Source organism: Mizuhopecten yessoensis, unplaced genomic scaffold, assembly GCF_002113885.1.
Source record: "Mizuhopecten yessoensis strain PY_sf001 unplaced genomic scaffold, ASM211388v2 scaffold10917, whole genome shotgun sequence".
In the NCBI taxonomy this organism is placed as follows: Eukaryota; Metazoa; Mollusca; class Bivalvia; order Pectinida; family Pectinidae; genus Mizuhopecten; species Mizuhopecten yessoensis.
This window is the reverse complement of record NW_018408786.1, coordinates 176,902-199,556: the sequence shown is the minus strand read 5'-3', so window position 1 is coordinate 199,556 and position 22,655 is coordinate 176,902. Positions and strand designations below refer to the sequence as shown.

The 22,655-nt window shown below is 36.1% G+C and overlaps 2 protein-coding genes across 4 annotated transcripts in view; one reads left to right on the top strand and one right to left on the bottom strand.

Annotated features, from left to right (window-relative positions):
* Positions 1–3,746: 3,746 nt before the first annotated feature.
* LOC110463574 (E3 ubiquitin-protein ligase BRE1A-like) lies at positions 3,747–7,633 on the bottom strand. Its single transcript, XM_021518277.1, has 4 exons — positions 7,510–7,633; positions 6,776–6,809; positions 5,863–5,935; positions 3,747–4,472 (listed from the first exon to the last, which is right to left on the bottom strand). The coding sequence occupies exons 1-4, from the start codon at positions 7,530–7,532 to the stop codon at positions 4,240–4,242; spliced, it is 363 nt and encodes a 120-aa protein (XP_021373952.1). The 5' UTR covers positions 7,533–7,633; the 3' UTR covers positions 3,747–4,239.
* Positions 7,634–13,696: 6,063 nt separating this feature from the next.
* Positions 13,697–22,655, top strand: part of LOC110463562 (double-stranded RNA-specific editase 1-like) — a 97,774-nt gene continuing 88,815 nt past the window's right edge. For 2 of the 3 annotated variants that reach the window (XM_021518249.1, XM_021518247.1), the window contains exons 1-5: positions 13,697–13,785; positions 19,202–19,561; positions 19,930–20,123; positions 20,578–20,752; positions 21,589–21,624. In XM_021518249.1, coding sequence (XP_021373924.1) covers positions 13,749–13,785; positions 19,202–19,561; positions 19,930–20,123; positions 20,578–20,752; positions 21,589–21,624 — 802 coding nt within the window. In that variant the 5' untranslated portion in view covers positions 13,697–13,748. Of the gene's footprint in view, positions 13,786–16,951; positions 17,607–19,201; positions 19,562–19,929; positions 20,124–20,577; positions 20,753–21,588; positions 21,625–22,655 lie in introns of those variants that run through there. The other variant, XM_021518248.1, reaches the window with a different exon arrangement.

The window sequence follows — 22,655 nt, the reverse complement described above, 5'->3', positions numbered from 1 at the left end:
TGATAAACGTCGGTTATGTGTGAGGGTAAGTTATTCCAGTCGACATTGATCAGCGTCAGCTATGTCTGAGGGCAAGTTATTCCAGTCGACAATGATCAGCGTCGGCTATGTGTGAGGGCAAGTTATTCCAGTCGACAATGATCAACGTTGGCTATGTGTGAGGTCAAGTTATTCCAGTCGACATTGATCAGCGTCGGCTATGTGTGAGGTCAAGTTATTCCAGTCGACAATGATCAGCGTCGGCTATGTGTGAGAGTAGGTTACCCTAGTCGACAATGATAAACGTTGGCAATGTGTGAGAGTAGGTTACTCCAGTCGACAATGATAAATGTCGGCTATGTGTGAGAGTAGGTTACCCTAGTCGACAATGATAAATGTCGGCTATGTGTGAGAGTAAGTTATTCCAGTCGACATTGATCATCGTCAGCTATGTGTGAGGACAAGTTATTCCAGTTGACGATGATAAACGTTGGCTATGTGTGAGGGCAAGTTATTCCAGTCGACAATGATCAACGTCGGCTATGTGTGAGGGCAAGTTATTCCAGTCGACATTGATCAGCGTCTGCTTTGTGTGAGGACAAATTATTCCAATTTACCTTTTATTCAAGTCGACAACGATCAGCGCTGACTGAGTAAGGGCAAGTCATTCTAGTCGATAGTGGCTAGCGTCAGTTACGTGTCAGGGCAAGTTATTTCAGTTGATAATGATTAACATTGGCTATGTCATTGCGTGAGGGCAAATTATTCCAGTTGACATTTCATTCCAGTCGACAATGATCAGCGTCGGCTATGTATGAAGGGAAGTTTCTCCAGCCGACATTGCTCAGCGTCAGCTCTGCATGAGGACAAAAACTCAAATTGACTTTGATCATGGTCAGCTGTTTGTGGTCACAAGTTATTCCAGTAAAACAATGTTATTAACGAGACCTGTTCATGTTTGTATCTGTCTATATCTGTGTGAGGCTCAAATTCTTGAAAGCAGTAGAATATCTTTTGCGGAAATATTTACATGGTTGTGCTTCATTTTGTAAAAGACAAGAAGGCATTTGATAGTTTACATATTGTAGTATATTGTTAACTTATCCATACCTTGTTCACGTAATTACTGAAGATGGATCTAGATGTGCTTGATTTATTCAATTTGATCAACATGTATGTGTGATTGTTTACATGGGCCCCAGACAAGCAATGCATATTCCAATTGCATTGAGGTGCCTGTTCAATGCTTGAACTAAGATATCTATTTTTATACGCCCGTCAAATTTGACGGAAGTATTATGGTATGGGGTCGTCCGTCCGTCCGTCCGAAAAACCTTTTGTTTGTCCGGCAATCTCCTCCTACATTTATCGATCTTTGAAACTTGGTATACATTATAATCATGATATGAAGTTGTGTCTCCCTTAAAAGAATTTTGATCCGACAATTTTTCAAAAGTTATTGCCCTTTGTTCATTTCAGTGTTTGATTTTTTGTCCGGAGATCTCCTACAATTTTTTGACGGATTTCTTTGAAACTTAGTAGGCTAAATAATCATGATATGTTGTTGTGTTTCCTTGAAAAGAACTTTGATTCAACAATTTTTGCAATTTTTTTATTGTCCTTTTGTTTATTTCAGTATTTTATTTTTGTCCGGCTATCTCCTCCTACATTTTTCAACAGTTCTCTTTGAAACTTGGTATACATTATAATCATGATATGAAGTTGTGTCTCCCTCAAAAGAATTTTGATTCGACGAGTTTGGCAAAAGTTATTGCCCTTTGTTCATTTCAGTATTTGATTTTTTGTCCGCAGATTTTCTCCTACATTTTTACAGCATGTCAGCTAACCACACTTAGAATGATGCAGATCTTATTTCAATGTAAGAAAGTATATAACACTATATGGCATTCGACGGGCGTATATTGTTCCGCCCCCCGGTACTCTTGTTTTCAAAAAGGAAAGTATATTATTTCTGTCAACTGCCTTATGTGGATGTATTTAAGTTCTGATTGTTTTAAATACCATTTTCAGTGCAATTCATTTCAGTATTCTAGAGGGAGAGCCTTTTGGGGGTTTTCTAAGCATTTGTCTGGGGTTTTTTGTGACAGTGTGCGTCGACCCACTCTGTCCAAACTTCTGACATTTATAATAGCAGTTGTTAATCAACCTGCTTGTGTTGACCCACTAGCTGTGTCCATCAACTGCATGTTCACTGTAATCTTTAGGCCCCTCTAGCTGTTCCTCTGGAGTATAGTTAATTTCTGTTAGCCTCTATGAGAGCCTGGTTTCTTTCCTGCTGATCCACTCAAATGTCCTGTGTAGTTGATTTATCATTTTGTCACTCTTTTTAGCTTCCTATGGATTGTTTAAGTCTACCTCTATACATGCAGTCTCCCAACCTGTCCTTCCCTGGATTAGATTGTTCTCCTTCCAAATCTAATCTTTGTGGCATTCAACAGCGGCTTGATTAAGTTCTTTCCTTTTTCCATGCGACTTTTTCAGGGCTGTTGTGACTGCTATATCAGCTATGCCTTCAATGTAAAGTTTTCTGCAGTTTTCTATCAATTTCAATTCTGGGCTTTACTTTTCAAATTTCCACATTTCATTCAAGAACTTATCTGAATCTTTGCTTTGAGATATTTCTGTGTTCTAAATTTCAACTGCTGGGTAGAAGTCTTGTTGCTCGAGTTAGACATTATGACATTCACCAAGGGATATTCTGCAGTAATGCTACATATATCAGTGATTTTTCCACTCTTTTCATCAGGGGTTGTGCCTTTGACTTTTGGAAAATATCACACACTAAAAGCATGATTTTGGGAAAATGAAGAGATTTTTGCAATGGTTTTGAGGAAATACAGGCAGAAAATATCAAAGGGAAGGAGTCTTCATGAGGCCCTAAATTCACTGAAAAAAATTCACAGTAGATCAACTCAAATTATTTGTGTTTTGGTAATTTTTCAACAAAAAATTATATTCATTATTTTTAGATGACACATTTTTCCTATACCCTCATCGGCTGAGTTATATTAACTCTGTATTACTATTTTTAGAAACAGCAGGTCAATATTCATTTTATGACATCATTTCAATCCTGACATCACAATGCTTTCTGTCAAATGCAGTTCTTTCCACTGTACTTTTCTCAAATGTTCGTCTTTTTTGTTGATGAAAACATTATTTTGCATTTAATATAACAATTTAAAGACTTGAATTTCGGTAATTATGTGGTTATATGGACCCAGAGAAAGTGACATTAACATCAACTTCATCTTTATCAACATTACTTTCTCAGGTTCATATAACCATATATTCACCTCAACAAAAATCTCTAATTGATAAATATATAGAGGATATGCACACTCGTGAAAAATATTAAAATATAGGCCACACTCGTGAAATATATTTATTATTACTGAAGACACCATTAAATTTTCTATTTATTACATTTTTAAAGCATAAAACATGAAAAATGTAATGCAATGAAAAAGAGCGGGAATCAAAAGCGTAATAATTAGCGCCATATTATAATGACATCATGCTTGACAACAAGGCTGCGCGCCATTTTGAACAGGATACTCAACACAATTCCGAAGTTTTCTGCTATTTTCTGGTATGATTATTTGTCACAGTGTGAAAGATATCAGTTTTATCAAGTTGATAGAATCCGATATTGCACTGGCAAAAATGTAATAAATAATTCTAAGATTACAACATCACCACATATGCAATTGCACCGATGTAAGAACAGAAAATAAAGAAAATACTCAATTTCAATATTTATTTATTTACAACTATTTACAACAATGTTAGAAATGTATCTGTTAATTATGTTGGTATAAAGGTGGTGGTCACTCCCATTTAAGTTTTAACATTATGCTCATCCTAAATGATAAATGATTCACTCCGAGTTCTCATTAAAATATAGTTATTCCATCATTAACACCATCATTCTAAGGCAGAGAGACCCTTTACGTCTCATGACCTCATCATTTAGTTTATCACATTTAAGCAGCTTTAGTTCTAAACATCAATAATTTTAAAATACTCTTCTCAACACAATCGATATAATTAAGTATTCACACACAGACTTGTATTGAGCCTTACACAAAATCTTGAAGCTAAGAACTCAAACTTGACTTGTGTTTGGAAACCTCCATCTATTAAAACACAGTCTGCCTAATGTTGGTCTTTAAACACAATTACCCATTTCCTTGTACAACTTGTAATACGTAAGTATCACGCAAAATAACACATGCACTATTTTTTGTTTTCTTTTTTTAACTTTTCTTTCAATTCTTGACGTTCTTTTTCGAGTTCTTTCTCTCGTTCTAACTGTTCAAATAAACCTTTGAAGCCTTCTTTCATTTCCTTGGTGAATGTTTCCGTAAACGACCCTGGTACCGCTGACGACTCGGTCTGTTCATGTTTCACTGAATTATGTTTCATCGCATCTTTTGCCTTTTCTGTAATTTCGTCTACTTTATCTTCAGCTGGAATACAAAACAACCAACTGAAAGTACTTGTAAACAGAAGAAAATATGGAAGAGGAATTATAAATAGGGCCCAGCATCTGAGATGCAAGTGCCCTATAGTAAATCATAGTGTCTGTCTGTCCACACTTTCATTTCCGGAGATTATCTCAGAATCCGAAAGACCAATATTTCTGAAATTTGACATGGTGATACACTGTGAAATGTAGATGTGCAATAGGGACTTAAAATGCTTCTAAGGTCAAGGTCACTGTTACTGTTACTAAAAATAGACAATGGAGGGGATACAGTAAGGCCCTTGCTGACCTGTCAGTATTCTATTGTTGTTTTTAAGAGAAGAGGATAAAATATAAATAAGGTAGGAATGGGATATGCTTGTACCAAGACGCTTATAAAATAAAAGTTTAAGTAGGCTCAACGGCCCATTTCCCTTGAAAATGTGTGGCGAGCTAAGCACTCAACTGATTCAAAGGGAGTTAATCATGAAACCTTGTCTAATGCCAATATATTGACAATAAGTTTTATTATTATGACAAGAAAGGGGTCCCCACTTATACTGTTAGCATGTAATACAACACATTATTGTTTTTTCATATTATTCCCGACAACTGATTGGCCAGGAATGCATCACGTGTCCACCGATAAAAGCCGATATTGACTTGGAGCACGTGATTATTGTTGAAGGACTGGGTGTTTCTAAAAATAGAATTATGATGCGACTCCAAACAACCGCATCGTCCCGCTTCCATAGATTTTTGCGGTTATTTTTTTTCAGATTGCTAACATTACTGTTTTGAAAATAATAAAACAATTGTAGACTTTGACTTCGGTAGATACCTGGATTTATCGACCCGAGAAAAGATATATTGACCTCAGACTGCGTCCTCTGTCAATATATCTTTTCTCGGGTTGATAAATCCAGGTAAAGGCTATAATTGAATACTAATGCACTCATTATAACCAGGGACGTATAGTCTCTATATACTGTCCCTGTTATAACTTTTTTAAAAATGCAAGTCGCTGTATATGAGGAATACATTTATCATTTTCATTAATCGTCTATTAAAGTGAAACTGAATTTATCAGTCTAAACTAAATTCTACAGGATAAGGGCATTTCTTTTAAACACAGAGTGTATACAGTCAGAAAGTTTATAAATTGTTAGAATAAGATTACGGTAAATCACCTTATATTTATGAGAAGTATTTTTTTGTGTGAATTGAAATCATCTGCAAATATACATTTTATATATAGTTGCTACATACATGTATCATTATTGAAATAGTATCCACTGAATCGAAATTCAATCATACCTACAGGCATGGTTCAAGAATAATAAAGTATCAACAGCATTTTGCCTTAAAAAGGTCACAGTGGAATGTATTCTCACCATTATATCGAGCCTTGTTTATGATGCCGGCCACGACCCTTGCAGAATTTTTGATAGGAGGTGACTCTGAAAGCTGAAAAACATAAGTTTAATGATTTAATAGTTGTACAGGGTATTGATGCAAAGTCTTTTAAAAGTAAGGATTCTAACATAAGTGTTTGTATCATCTCCGGGAAAATAATATGATACAATCAACATATGCATTGCATCATTTTTGTACAATGTGTCTATCTCAGATTTGGAAAAGATTCAGTATCAAAGCTTAATGAAAGGCCATAACTCTTAATGAAGTGGGGCAAATGATCTTAGTACCTGATATATAGCAAACAAAGGGTCATAACTCTATATATATATCGGGTCACAAAACCTGATTTCAGTATATGACATTCCAAGAGGTACTCGCATACAAAAGGAAGTATGAGATATATGCCCTAGACAATATGACTACGGAAGCTTATGACCCTTCAATTACGCTCATTTTGGCACCCCTGGAATATGTCAAAGCAAAAGTAAAGCTATGCAACTAGCTATTTGAGTGGTCTCGGGTAAAAAAACACCTGACCAATCGATAGGCTGATACTTGTCCTTTGAAGATTACAGAGGAGCGACACCCGACTTCCAAGTCCAGTCAATTTTATAGTTAGGCGACAGATTCTTTTGATGTACATCAAAGGATCAAACTACTCCCCTACTCTCATTCACAAGGTGGTGCACACTGAGCCTTCAATTTTGCTTTGACGGGGTGTAGAGAGCAAAAGTGAGTGTAACCCCTGCAGTATTGAGGACGTTCTGGTAAGGTGAGCAGAGATACTGAAATTAATACCTAATTGTGTATCAAATGATTTGGCTCAGAATGAACAGTTATAGATAATAGAAAACTATTTCCAGTTTAAAAATATGTATCTGAACCTACCTTTTTAATCAAATGTGGATTGTTCACAATCAGGCTGGAAAAAAAGTAAAATAATAATATAATTTTAACCTAATTAAGTTAGCTCAATTCAACAGGTTAGGCGTTGTGCCTTTGTGCATAATTTTATACAAGTAATAATCCTGCATATGGGTAATAACCCTACATTTGGGTAAAAGTTACCAATTTGCAGTAACAATTTTATCTGCTGAAATGGGAATAAAATGATATATATAAACACATAAAATTCTTTTTCATATTAGAAACAAAAACGAGTTCATATTTCTTTGAACAAAACTCAATAAATACTGAAATTAGGTACAATTGAGCATAACAATTAAGTTATTTAGATGTCAAACTTGTGGTAAAAATGGCAAACTTTAACACCTCAATTGCTTATATAAATTCTGTGATCACACCACATGCAGGCAGTGCAGGGACCTGAGAATTTATTACAGCTATATTTGGACCTAAACTAAGGTGTTCAGAGTAATTTTACATGTTTTAGTTGTTTAGATCGACTTTCGGTAAAAAATGACACCCCAGTGATTATATATTCGAGTTTTGTTTTACGTTTTTAACTCGTACAATTTTGTTACAGGTAACACTAACAGTAAGCTTAGTTTCAAACAATAACAGCAAGAGCCTGTGGTCTTGATTCATTTACTATTGTTTTGTATCTAAAATGGGTCCGATACTTATTTAAGTTTGTTTAAACTTTCAAGGATAAATCATACCTTAAAAGGCCCCTCAGCGGCATGGCGAAATACGGTTAAATACGTTTGGGGCTATGGACATTAGGCCTATGTCCTTCTGTCAAGAATAACTATCACTGTTACCAAACAATCTCGTTTAACAAGACTCTTTCGGGGCGTTACTAAAGACCTGATTATAATGACCGAACTGACCAGAATATGGCGAAAAACACCGAATGAATTCAAACAGGTGTAAACAATCAAATTACATAGATAATGTCGTATAAATATATCCACAAAATTGGAACACAAAAAATTGTCAGATGACAGCGATTCACACGTCCTTAATTCAAAGTTTAAAGTGTTGAAATCAAATGGGCATGCCATCAATACACATTTCTGACAAGTGTTTCTTAGTCTTTAGTAAAAAATGTATTCAACACTTTAACCTCTTGAAACTTTCTTCACAAAAGATTTATTCCTGTGTTAATTAAGCTGAATGAGACTTAATTCTTACTAAAACATCTTGATTGGATATTTGCAGGGTTTGCTTTCATATCGTGTACATGCATGTTAAACAATTTTTAAAAGCAGAACCTCTCTTTCTAGACTATCGTTTAAAACCGTGTGTAAATTGTAAATATAGGTCTCATGGAGTCTATTACTTCATAGACAAAGTTGTCTGTGAAACTATTTCCTATGATGTATATATATGGGCGCATTCGTTATTCGCGGTCCAAACGGTTGAACCGGTTGGACCAGAGTTGTTCGATCTGATTACTGAGGTTCGTTACAAATGTCTGAAATACACATACGCTGTACTGATATGGGTCACAGCACACAGAAACATGCACGGATAAGCGAAAGGGGCATATATAGCTATGACTCAATGATAAGTGAGGGGGAAAGTCTCCTGAGAAATCACTTAAATTGTCTGCCTTTATTATTGCAAATGTTTTCTATATTTCATATTATAAAAATAAAATAAAAATGAACACTAGAAACATATTGGCCAAATTTCAGCTATATTAAATCAGAATATCTTAGACATATTGGCAATGGTGTGTAGATCCGATATCTTCTTGCATATTTAAAATGGTGTACTGTTCGGCACCGGGGTTACCGCTGTGATTGAGAATGTCCATCCCCAATTATTGTATCCTCGTCTCAACCTCGGGTCGGGGCACGAGGAAAACTGTCGAATGCCTAAGATATCGATGGACCCATTGGCTAGAATGACCCAAACATGCGAGTGTGTCCCTTCCTAAGTCTCGCGCCAGTCCCCCATATTCCGTGGTGATGTCAAAGTAGTTGCGATACCACACATGTGCCGCAAACTGCGGCATATAGGGTGCTCGTTCACAACACTTACCATCGACTTATATAACGAACATTGACACTGTCTGTGGCGTTATCCATAGGTAATAACTGTTGACAAAAAAATAAAGGTATTCACTGTAAATTATATACTGACAAGCGCTTACAATCTTTCCGTCTTGTCTTCAAATACACCTCCAACATTGTCTTTGACCTTTTTTTAACGTTGAATCCTTTTAAATGACAATACACTCGATTAAGAAAGATGTCATCGACTTTAATATCTGCAATTTTGACAATTTTCGAAGGTGTCGATCTGAATGAACTTGAGCCATAACTAGTGGTGTGGGTTTTGAACTTGTCTCTCTGATATATAGGGATGGCGAGGAGTTCTGTTTGCAAAATGGATATTTGGGAAGGGAAAACATGGGAGCTGAGGCGTTCTTATCATGTTACCGCTCATGCAATGACGTCACGTCAACATTGCATCAAATAACGACGTCACGTCAGCAATTAATTATATGACAAGGTGAACAGATTAAAAAACGATCATTCACGCCCTTGTGGATGAAATTTGGGATCGATCTTGCAAGTATTGGAAGTCACCTTTTGGGAAAGTACAGGAAAATATGGTATGTATGATATACGGAAGGTATACAGTGAAATCAAACAATTTGCAAAAGCTTTGCGGAAAGTGTGTTTATATTTTTGTATCGATTTCCGCAAGACGATATCCGTAATCACATTGAATGACGTCACGTTTCAGAACATCAGTCGAACTAACATTGAATAGAAAAACTTGTTTTGTATGCCCCCCCCCNTCAGGATTTAAACATGTAGTTCCTGAACCTGGGGTGCACCTAACCCTTAGGGGTAAGATAGAGGGATCTAAACCCGAGGGCAAATATTGCGTTACCAACATGAGGCCTGCCGAGGGTTTTGCTACACCCGACTTCCTGTGTTAAATAAACCTGCATAAAAAAGTATTTTTCAAGTTTTTCAAGTTTCATTGTCTATATGACTGTGTAGAACTTTCGAGAAGTAACCACAATAAAACAATCCTTATTTTATGAAATGTTTCTCATTTTGTTATTGTTGTTTATAAAAAGCTGCCTGTCAAATTGCGTCATGGTAAAAACTATGAAGCATAAACCCTATCAAATCCTGGAAGGTTTGTTTCAAAAAGTTACGTATTAACAATTAACGTATTAACAATTAACGTATTAACAATTAACGTATTAACAATTAACGTATTAACAATTAAAAAGTATAACGTCTTACAAACATTTGTATTTGATGATACAATTAACAATGTGTGCTATTTTCTGTATTCCAGAAGCTGTCACAGAATCGCACCAGACCGCGACTGTAGATTCATGCCAAAAGCGGATGTCCCAGTACCTCAAGTATGCCCCAGAAAGGCATGGCGGTGCTGGTGGACGCCAAGCTAATTTGACTAATAAAGATTGGAAAAAATAAAGGTAGCATACGCTATATACGATCTGGTAAGGCTTTTGCTGATAAGTGTAATATCAAAACTTAACTCCATGACCAACAATGTTTCAAAAAGTTACGTATGAACATTTAATACATACTTATCCAACATGTAGTTAGGAAAACTCTGTATGTAACAATATAATTAGTAGTTTGCACTATACCCTGTTTTCCAGGACCTGCCACAGACTACCACGGACAGACTGCCATTCATGTCAAAGTGGATGTTGCATGGCGACGATGGACGTCGAAATGATTGGCTAAATTAGTAAAATTAAACCTTTAAATACCTGAGAATAGTTTGTTGATGTTTTCTTTCATTTACTTCATGTCGTCTGCTTATTGGTGGGAAAGTGTGATTAACCAATAACTGTGAAAATTTGACGTTGAATGAGGGTATATAATTTAACCGGAATGCAGCGCGTTCATTCAACGTTCAAAATCTGACGTTGAATTTTGGTATGTTGTATCCAATGTTTAACGCATTCACCCCTGAAATTCCATAATGTGCTATTCCAACCTATGAATTGGAAGAGTTCAAATGTGTCTTCAAGGGGAAATGAGTTAAACAACATTGAACTTCAACGTTCATGATAACATTTTGTTATTTATTTAAGTGTCACATATTTTACATAACACATCACTTTACATAATAAAAATACACATTTGCAAAATATGCCCACCCATACTGACCTACGAGACACTACTCAAAATTTATATTTATTAAAACATATTGAACCTATAAATGGTGGGAGAAGAGCGATAGTGGTTGGGGATACCCCTATCGACAATTCGCCCATCGCCCATCATCGGAATCTTAATATTGCGAAATTAACGTTTATTACAAATGAATGTATGCTCGGATCCGATGGTGGGAGAAGAGCGAGAGTGGTTGGGCCAATCGCCACCGACAAGTCGCCCCTCCCCCGGGACCTCGATGATTGGCAATTACTAGCACATCAAATTCATATGAATTACATAATTAGATTTAATAAAATCATAAAAACTGAATTACAGTAAATGGTGAAAGCATCGTAATGTTGCCTTCTAGAAGCAATAATATGAACCATATATTACGAGGTATATAGTCATACAAAATCTAAAATGCATATCAAGTTTTAAATACTACCACGTCTCCTTTTCATAAAAAGGAAAACTGACTTGGCTAAGACAGGTTGAAGCGATTCTTCATTCATAAGAAAAATAAATTGTTCGTTATGATCCATAGAAATAAATGATTGATCTAACATACTTGCTCTTTCAAACAGAGGGACTCTAAGATCGAAATATAAGTTACATTCACGTAAAAAGTGGATTTCATTCTCAATTTTATTATCACAGAAATTGCACAGCCTGTCGTAATATTATATCCGACGTCACTGTGCCTGCTGGGCAGATTTACATATTGTATACGTCATAGTTACCAATAATGGCGTGACACGACGGGAGAGAGAGAATGTGTTACTTATCTTGGGTTTTTTTTTTAAAGGGCTGATCTAAATCCCTCTACGCTTTCTGCGCACACTACTATATCATCCAGTTGGTTTCACTCAAGCGGTGTTTTGATGAAGAAGGAGTTCTTGTATGCTTCCTGTTTGTATCCTGGGATGATTAATGGCCTTGAGTTGTTGACAATGTTCCTGTTTAAAGTTGCTGATGTTTCATAGTTCTCATAACGCTTTGTGTTTGTTTTTCGCGTCCTTCCAGAGTGCTGGATTATATCTGATCTGGAGGTAGGGCTGGTATTAACCCCTCAACTACTTTGTACATGAATACTAGTCGCTGTGATTTCCTTCTGTTTTGTAGGGTTGGCAGTTTTAGGTGTTGTAGCATTTCTGTGACACATCCTTCATCCCGACTTTTGTAATTTCCAGTTATTAGGCGAGCTGCTCTTCTTTGTATTCTCTCTAGTTTTTCAATGTCTGATTTTAGATGAGGGCCCCAAATAATACTGCCATAGTCCAGAATTGATCTAACAAGTGATATATATGCTGTTTTCTTACACTCTTTTGGGCAGTGTTTTAAATTTCTTCTCAGAAAGCCTAAAGTTGAGCTCGCTTTCCTCGCGATGTTGCTTATATGAGTACTCCATTTGAGGTCGTTTGATATCTGGAGTCCTAGGTATGGATTGTTTTGTACCTCTTCCAAAATGTGGTTATTCAGACTGTAGAATTTTGATGACTTTTTCTTAACTGACATGATGTAGCATTTTTTGGCATTAAATTTCATGCCCCATTTATCTGCCCATTCTTCAAGGTTTTGTAGGTCATTTTGGAGGATGTAATGGTCATTGAATGTTTTAATTTGTCGATACAAAAGGCAGTCGTCGGCGAAAAGGCATACTTGTGATTTGACTGAGTCTGGTAGGTCATTTATGTGGCAGAGGAAATGGAGTGGTCCTAGTACCGTACCTTGAGGTACTCCGGAGGCGACGTGTTTCTCATGGGACGTTGTGCCTTCAAATACACCCTTTATTTTCCTCTGTGTTAGGAATGACGTCAGCCAGTTGTGCACTTGTCCTCACACGCCGTACTGCGCGACTTTATGCAAGAGTAAGATAGCCTCTTTGAATTCAATTCTGTCGTCTCGCCCACAGGGGCTCGGTTTCGGGATTTTGAGTAATCATATATGACGTATATTGTAATAATTTCGGTTATTGATACACGTATACTCATCAGTAAATAATAGCAACATTTACTATCATGTGTTTATACACATTTTAAAACCTTATATAAATTGAGGGTACCGAGGTACAAAAAAGTACCGGAGTTGTTCGTTTAAACGAATAATTTTTGTCAGCATAACATTTTATGATAACCTTTGGAATTTTTATGAAAATAAGAATTTCAATAGTGTGAATTTATTCCAATAGTCCTAAAAGGTTAACAGAACACTGACTTTTGAATTTAAATTACGTTTTCTGGTGATATTTAAACTTAAAAACTAATCATCTGCAGACAAAAAATGGTGCATGGCTATCTATTCTAATAGTCTATAAGGCTAAATCATTGTTTTAACTGTTCTATTGACACATTTATCGACTTAAAAGTATTTTTGCAAAAAGTAATCCGATTATGGTACTGCCTCCTTAATTATGTATGCACAGGGGCTCGGTTTCGATATTTTGAGTAATATATGACGTAAATTGTAATATTTTCGGTTTATATTTACACATTCTAAAACCTTATAAGGTCTGAGGATATATATATATACGTCTCTGTTAAAGCCCATGTGTGTTAGTAATCTGATGCTGCTTTCAGGAGAGCCTTGACAAAGCCTTGCAAGGCCTGCATACACATTTGTAGGGTCGCCAGGATTTAAACCCGAAAATATTACATTTAAAACAACAGACAAGTTGAACCGGATACGCGAAGGGGTCCAATGGTGTTTTTCCTCCATTGCAGAACAATTTCCGGAATTGTAGCCATACCGTAACCGTGTCTAATATTAGACAGAACTACATTTCCAAGATGGATGCAAGCGGCTACCCGACCGATTTTGTAAAAGGTTTGACAGATTTAACCTTAAAGGGATAGAACTTCATCTGTATTTATTTACCCACATATTCCGCAACACAGATAGTGTTAATTTAACGTAAGCAGAGAATTAGCGTAAGAAGATAATTAGAGTAGTCAGCATCGTGAATTTTAATAGCCGGCGTCGCACGTCAAGTCTTTTTGAAACAAATAATGAATAGGGCACATGCGAGCCTGCAAGGACTATGCGACCGTCGACGGTGTATTTCTTTAGATTACTTGCATGTTGTATTACATTTAAGTGTTATTTTTGGCATCACATAACTGTTTTTCACCAGTGGAAATGATAAAAACAAGATTATTGCTATATTTACAGTAACGTTTATAAATTCCAATCATTTGTGGATCAATACTCTTTACATAAAAAATATAACAGACCAGCGTTTGGATATTTCGATATTAATAGATTGAAAATTCCACGTACTGAAATTATTTCACAAGCAAATATTGTGGGAGCTCAAATTAATCTCGATTTTAACTAGCTTAAATGCTGACAATGTTTTAGTTTAGTTAAGTTGGAAAAAAAGTGATGCAAAGATCAAATGTTGATTATTGGCTCTACTGTGATTTTCCTACAGTTGTTCAGAAATTCCATACAATTTATTAATGCTCACACATGCAAAGATTGTATATTCTGACTTGCTGTGACTATCATTGTGAGCTGTAGATGGTGCAATCTTATTAAAAATCATATGTTAATTTATCACCAAGTATGTCTGTCATGATGAGAGTTCTACTGAAAAAAATACAAGGACCGTAAGCCCACAGCAGCTAAATAATGATACACCACTGAAATGCATTATGTCTTACCACAGATTTATGGATGTTCGTAAAGATTGGACATTTCATAACTTTAGATTTTAGGGGAAATCCGGCTAAATATGGACAGGCGGGCAAATACGGACAGTTCTTATATGAATCATACATAATCCATTACATATGATTAAATCAAACTGTTGATGCTATACTTAGATCGATCTACTGGTATGGATGTTTGTCTTCGTTGATGATCAGTACCCAGATTATCCCAAAGTCTAAAAATAGCAATGGCGTGTATAATAATATTCATCGTCATGCGATCACTTTGCGACGCGTCTGGTTGTTGTATGCCAAAAGGATTAGAAACCCCTGGCGAAAAATTGTGATCATTTTCTATGGTTTTATTGGGTTAGTGCATGATTAGAGTAGTGTGTCCGTAGTTACCCTACACGTGTCCGTTGACAACCGATTCCTCTATATTCCGTGTTTTGGTTTATATTTTAGTGTTCATTTTACCGGCCAATCAAAAGCATCACTAAAAATAGCAACATAAAGGGACCTTCATTCTAAACATGTTCGTTGATGATATCTTTGAAAGATCGCACACAGCAAGTTGATGAACTGTACCAAGGAGCGTGTATTAGTAGTCATCATTTGAAAAGTGTCCATATTTACCCGGATGTCCTCTATAGAAAACTTATATTACTACATGTACAATTAAAGTGCATAAACATTTCCTTTACTTAAAATTTTCCTCTAGGAAAAGGGTACCAACAAGTTACTGTAATATATGTACACCTTGTTTTACCGTTATTGTCACTTTTGTGAATGGTTCGTTTAAGACCTTTTCAAAAGAAATATTTCATAAAAATTGCATGCTGCCATGCATTTGACAAATTTGGCATTGTTCAAAATTGGAATGTTTGGAAACCAAAATTACAAAAGAAAAGAAAACTGCAGGGATCGAACTCTGAACCTTTTTAATACACAGTGTACTTGTACACTTAATAACCAATGCAATATTGCCATACAGGTATCACAAACAAGCATCAAAATGAAAAAAGTGTCCAAGATATGGGCCACAAAATTAAAGCAAATGGATATCTTGACACAGGAATTTGAAGTGACTAAGCCAAAAACCTCCTTTTTCGTTGCTATATTTTCTATATAGAAGGGAGAATGCTCCAAATCGTAAAAAAAAACTCTGGACTCGAGTGAAACTCTTCCTCGCTATTATAACTGATGCAGTGGTACATACTGTTAGCTTGGCTCATATAATTTCTGACCTATGGAGAAAAACTTATTACATATGATATGCTAAAGAACGTTCATGAAACTGGGGCCTGACAGACTGCTTTTTCAAGTGTATATAACATAAAACTTTCCAAACTGGCAGTACATGAATATATGAATTGAGACAAATTAGCTTATTTTCATTCACATTTGTATATAAAAAAAAGTTAGCTTGTTGAGAGGTATTTAACTGTGTCACAGACCTGGGCAAAACATTGCATATTATTGCAAACAAGACTTGCACTGTACCCAAATATTGCTGATATGGCAGTTATATGACTGTTGTACCAATATATATAAAACTGCTATCACTTTACTGTATAGCTGTGCTGGCAACCAAGGAAATAAAAAAAATATTTAAGTACCGGTATCTAAATTTTTCATCACATGACTTATTTTATATAATTAACATAAAAATAATAGCTTTTAAATATTATCTTTTTACCTACCTGAGGATTCTGCAATTTAATTGATCAAGACAAATTTCCTATTGCACTATTCTGTCTTTGCGTATTGCAGAGTTATCTTCTCTTGAGAGCAGGTATTGATTGTTACGTCATTGGTTTGTGTGAGAAAATTATGTCGTTTTCTCAAAAACTTATGACGTTAATCGTTTGAATTCATAGCAATGGGAAAGCTGTTAAGTATTTGCAATTGTGTACCATGACAATTTAAAATTCTTGTTTGTTTTTAAAGTTTGGTGAAGTAAAATGAATATTATTCCATTTATTGGAGACCAAGCATTACACAATACCTAGAGTGACTCCGCGGAATATGACTGTCAGATAGTCAGCTGGTTACATTTATTCTAGATACTGTGTAATGACTCACTGCCCTCCAATGAATGTTATGTTTATATTATATTCCGTCTTTTCGTATTGCAGAGTTATCTGCTCTTGTGAGCAGGTATTGATTGTTACATCATTTGTTTGTGAGAGTAACGTCATAATTTTTTGAGAAAAACAACGTAATTTTCTCACACAAACTAATGGCGTAACAATCAATACCTGCTCACAAGAGCAGATAACTCTGCAATATGAAAGGCGGAATAAGGTCACATGTGCTTATACAGTACCTACTTTAATACCTTATATTATTATGTTTAGTGGTAAAACATATTTAAGACTTTGATCATTTTCAATGGCATGGAGATGCAGTAATTTCTGAAAATAACTTCTGCATAACGAAATCAAAGTCAGATTGAAAAATAAATAAAAAATCATTGGGAACAACCATCATTTCATAAGTGATTTTGGACTTTCTGGCTTTACAGAAAAAGTATAGAGTCTGATTATCATTAGAATAAGTTTACAGAGTAATTGAATTGCAAAGGCACCACTGTCTTTGGCTGTTCATGATTGCATTTTGTTACGATATACTTACATTTCTCCGTACAAATGTGAATTGGAATATTGAAATCCTCGCTTGGTTAGTCACGATGAGGCACCGCCTGTTTTCTCTGTTCATATCTGATTTTGATTTGTTACTGTAGCAGATTGAGAAATTAAGTCTGCAGTTTTTCTTAAGATTAAATTGGACCACACAACAGCATGTTTTTATACTTGATATTGTTATTTTAGCCAGTTTAAACCTTCTTATATATTATGCCTGGTGGTTTAATGAAATTTGCATTAATACAGCACTGAAAACTTCTTCACTTGAAGGTATCCAGCTCAGCTTATATTGTCCGCGTCATATCAGGATATTGCTCATGTGTTTCCATGGTAACAAACTGTCTGGGTGAGTTGCAACATTGCTGTCATGGCAACACTGCTGGATGGTCTGACGTTATAGTTATCACAGTTCCGCAGTTGGAAAACTGGACGCAACTCTTATCATGTCTGACCGAGGTTGACACATGGGCTATGAAATTTCTGTCTCGCTTGGAGTGCCGCCCTGTACACAAAACTAGGGCGTCTCTGGGCAAGATTGGGGCATTCTGACATGTGTTGGCTAGGTAGGGTGATGGAGTTCCTTCCAGGACATCGGGAAACAGGCATATAACATTGGACCATGTCATAATGTGTACTTCATATATAATCTTTTTATTGCAGGACCTAGAAACTTCACAAAAAGGAATACCGTGCATACATGTACTATGTCAGAATCAACTTCTTGTATTGATCTCTGTTGACTTGACATTCAACACTACTGTGTTGCTTTGAATGTACCAACTTGCGATGGTATCACTGCAGTCCGTACACTCACTATATTGTGTATAGATACATCTGACTTGGGAGCCCGATAACACATCTTTCTGTCTTTGTTACATTATAATGAAGTCTGCAAATAAGTACATGCTTATATAGTAATGATCGTATATAATGTACACTAATTAGTGAAGTTACCCTTTTAGTAATATTATATGTATTGGGAACATCTTAATTCTGTCCCCGCTTTTATATGGGGGGTTGGGGGTTATAAAATGATGTCCGCCCCGTCCCAAGTCTGTTAATTAAATTCTGCATTTTAAACAATAGCATGCATATTTTTACACATCATTCGTTTTATATATACAGTATGTATATATAGTGCAATATAATGATACACTTACAATTATACCATACGTTCCAATGGGAGCACCTCGGACTATAGAATGCTGCTTATTCATTGGTCTAGCTCCACCATGTGACTGTCGTCCCCTACAGCTCTATAGGGATCAGTAATGAGCTCAGCAGGGGTTCTCGGTGTGACATCATTGAAAGGGAAAACACCCAGTTTATCAGTTTTAGCTTGTTGTGAGGTTTTATCGAGACATGTAGTTCATTTTAATCTTTATGATTCTTCACTCACAGAACAGCATGTGTGTAAGAGTACATGTAGATGTACCATCTGATATCACACATATTTCCATTACCTGATATCACACATATTTCCATTACCTGATATCACACATGTTTCCATTACAAATCAAATCTAGTTCTGTACTCAAAAGAATGAACAATCTAAATGTTGTGGTGAATCTGTGATATTGGGAATTAAACTGCTTCTCACAGTGCAGGGAAAGCTTACTGAAAAGCCTTGGTCCTGCCTACCCGGGGGGTTTAGTAGTTCTGCTGTGATTATAGATCAGAACTGACCAACTCACAGTGTAGTCAGGATGGAGATTTTCATTAAAGCTTTACCTTTGTTGTGAGTAGCGGTTTGGTTCTCATCGTCATATTTCTTTTCTTCTATTTATGTAAATTTTGTTTTATATATATATATATATATATATATTGAATAGTAAATATTGTTGACCCAGATAATTATTTACAAATAGGCGGTCATGAGCCGTACCAGTAGTATATAACTGTCTGTGTCGCTGTGTAATCCTGTATCTATTTGTGTTGTAGCCGAGGACCTGAACTGTCTGTCAGCAACGACAGAGTGTCCTCCCGTCCTGATGGAGGATGACAGCAATCAAGGTCAAGGAAAGGAAGTCAAGGTTGACCAGGGTGAGACGGATCCAGATCAGAGCAGTGACAAGCCAACATTGTCGAGTAAGAACCCGGTGCAGAACCTGAACGAGCTACAGAAGGGTTTGGTGTACGAGTTTGAGAGAGAGTCTGTGGAAGGCAGTAACAAGTCCTACACAATGAGCGTTGAAGTGAGCGGCGAAAAGTTTGAGGGTACTGGTGCCAACAAAAAGCTAGCAAAAGTGGAGGCTGCCAAATACGCCCTGTTAAAGATGTTCAACATCCTCCATGTACCAGGTCAGTGTCGTCATCCAAATTGGAAGAATTATGATAAACTTCTTTGATTTGAACTTTATGCATGCTGGTTCATGTTTTGCGTCTGTGCGGTAGCTCCAAAATGTTGTCGATGAGCTATACAACAGCTTGATGTTGATTCCAGATTACTTGGACATATGTTGCTGTAGGACATTTATTAATACAGGTATATACATACCTGATTGAGACACATCTGAAAGAATTCCTATAGAAATCTATAGTGTAATTCTCTTAATCATCCAATCCCTAATGTGCATGCTTGTAGCTGTTTACAGTACTAGGTACATATGTACAAATTACATACTTGGTTAATTTACAAAGATTTTAACAATGTCATATGTTGTTATCAGTTGTAAACGAGACACCTGTCAACAAAGAAGGTATGCCACCGGGGGAAGGGACTGGCAAAAAGAGGAGGAAAAGGAAAAGCACCACACCCTTGGAGCTACTGAGTTCAACGGATGGCAGCCAGGAATCAACCGGGCCAGTCTACTCCTGTAAAAACCCAGTCATGCTGCTCAATGAGTGTAAAAAGGAACTTAAAGTAAGTAGTACCAGTCCCAGAGGTTGGTAAATGTCTTTGTAACCAGATACAGATCCAAAGAGACTACCATTCTAAATTTTAAGGAGGTAAGGTTCCTCCCTTTTTACTTTGATTTCTTCCCTTTTTACGAATCCCCAATCACATCCCTGATATATATTCGTCTTACATTTTCCCTCCATTTAAAATTAGCCCCCCAAAAATAGTTGTAAAACTATAAAACACATATTTGACATGCTTGTTTTAACTCATTCACCCCTGAAATTTCATAATGAACTACTCCAACATTTCAATTGGAAGAGTTCAAATGTGTCTTCAGGGGTGAATGAGTTAAACCACAAATACATTTTGCCTTATTTAAAAAAAAGCGAACACAAGTAAGCGAGTTTAATCCCTGGCTCTGGAGTGTGATATAAGTACGGTAAGATATTTCAGTAACACAGTTTTCTGTCTACAGTATGATTTGGTCCGAGAATCTGCAGAGGGGGTGAAAGAACAAGACAAGACCTACACGATGTCAGTAGAGGTGAATGGTGAGACCTTCGAGGGCACGGCCAAGAGTAAGAGGCTGGCGAAGATCGAGGCTGCAAAGGAGGCTCTGGATAAAATCTTTAATATCAAAGTGGTTCCAGGTATGTCATGTTAACTTTGAAATAGTGTTTGTTAAGTCAGATTCAGTTAAGTGTCCCTGTACCACTGCCAAAATCTGTAACTATGCATTGGAAACTCTCTTTTCCAACATAACTATAGCTGTATTTGTTAAATCAATTCTAAAAAGAAAACTTTGCCTTGTAGGACTTTTATGAAAAAGTAATGAAGATAAATGAACAAAATAAAATTAAGAACAGTGTTCCATGTGTAAAATTTCATTGGGGCTAGACTAGGATTTAAATCCTCAACTTCAGATTGTTATACAAGCGCTCTTACGAATTAAACTACCTGGCAAACCTTACTACAGTTGTATTCGAAAGGAAATTAAGGGGAGGTCACTGTATAAACAAAAAACGACAGTGCAGTGGGACAGGGATCCTTAAAATTGAAACGGGGTGATCAAATGAACTTCATCAGCTGTTTCATTTAGGGATGAAGGTATGTTGTACGATTAAATCATGCTGCAGGGACTATATGTTTTGTTCCAATGAGCATCAAATGAAATATCTAACCAGCTCTGCTTGTGTTACATCTAGTTTTGTAACACTTCCTATATAAGTATAAAAAGCAGAACAGAGTGTCATACCCTAAAGGTCAAGTTCACTGCAACCAATCAAAAGTCAAATCATAATAGGGAAGTTTATGCTTTATTGGTCAATCTGGAATACTGCACTGTTAGGTCAGTTTTAAGGTGGGTTTTTTTCTTGCGTAGCATGAAATGACATTATTTCATGTTTTGGCCGGAATGCTTATTGTATCTTGGTTCCAGAGCTAAACATTTTGTGGAAATTGAATATTACTTTTATGTCATTTACAGAATCTGAGATGCCTGCTGATCATGTCAGTGATAATGGTGAGTTCAATTCTGTTACGTGTTCGTCTCTGACTTACAAACATTGGGACAATCTCCTTACAAAACACTCATTTACTGTCCAAGTTGTTTATGACTGAAATGGCCCAACCAAGTCATCCCCAATCTCACCATCTGGCCCCAATATTGGAAATCACTCAAGCTGAGTAAGTGCTAAATTCTTAACTGTAAGATTTTGTTGAGTATACAAGGAAATTAATTTGATCTTTGCTTAAGGCGGACTCAGGGTGGCAATGAAAACTGGGCACAATGGAGGAAATGAGAAACCAAACATAATTCGATTGATTGACATTGTGATTTGATGGTGTTTGTGACTTAATGTTAAGGTTGATATCTATTTGTATCCATGAACATTATCTAATATGCTTGTACATTCTGTATAGACTTGTAAAATACATGTATATATGCATATGTGCAACACAGTATCAATATTAGTGGTACATGCTTAGAAACAATTTGAAGGCAAACATGCAAACTAAATACTGAAAATCTTGTAAATGGTAATACATGTGCAGTCATACTCGAATCTCTGGGGTTTTGGTCACTTGTGATTGTCATTGTCTGTGATTAGCCTACAGTCTGTATGACAGCATCTGATAATAGTATTTCTGTTATTATAAGGTAACAACTTTTATTTTGAAGAGAATCCGATAAAGCCATCAAATCATCTTAAAAAGCTGGCTGCTTTAAGCAAGATTAAAAGGAAGGGAGATAACTCGTACATTCACTTTCAGTTATGGCATGTTAATTTTTTTTAGCTGATCAGTTTTAGGGCTCACAGAGGTGACTGACTGTGAAGTATAAATTTGAGAAGTGTTTTCTTAAAATTCCAGTATTTTTAAGAATATTATAATGCATTTTTGTTATCAATTCTAAAAAGCTAAACTACATAATGTACATAACAATGAAAACGTACACAATGATTTAAAATGTCTGATAATCTCATCTTGGTTGGTAGTAAGGTGTACAAAGGCCACAAGATAAAGGATAAAGTTTATGTGTCTGTGACGCGT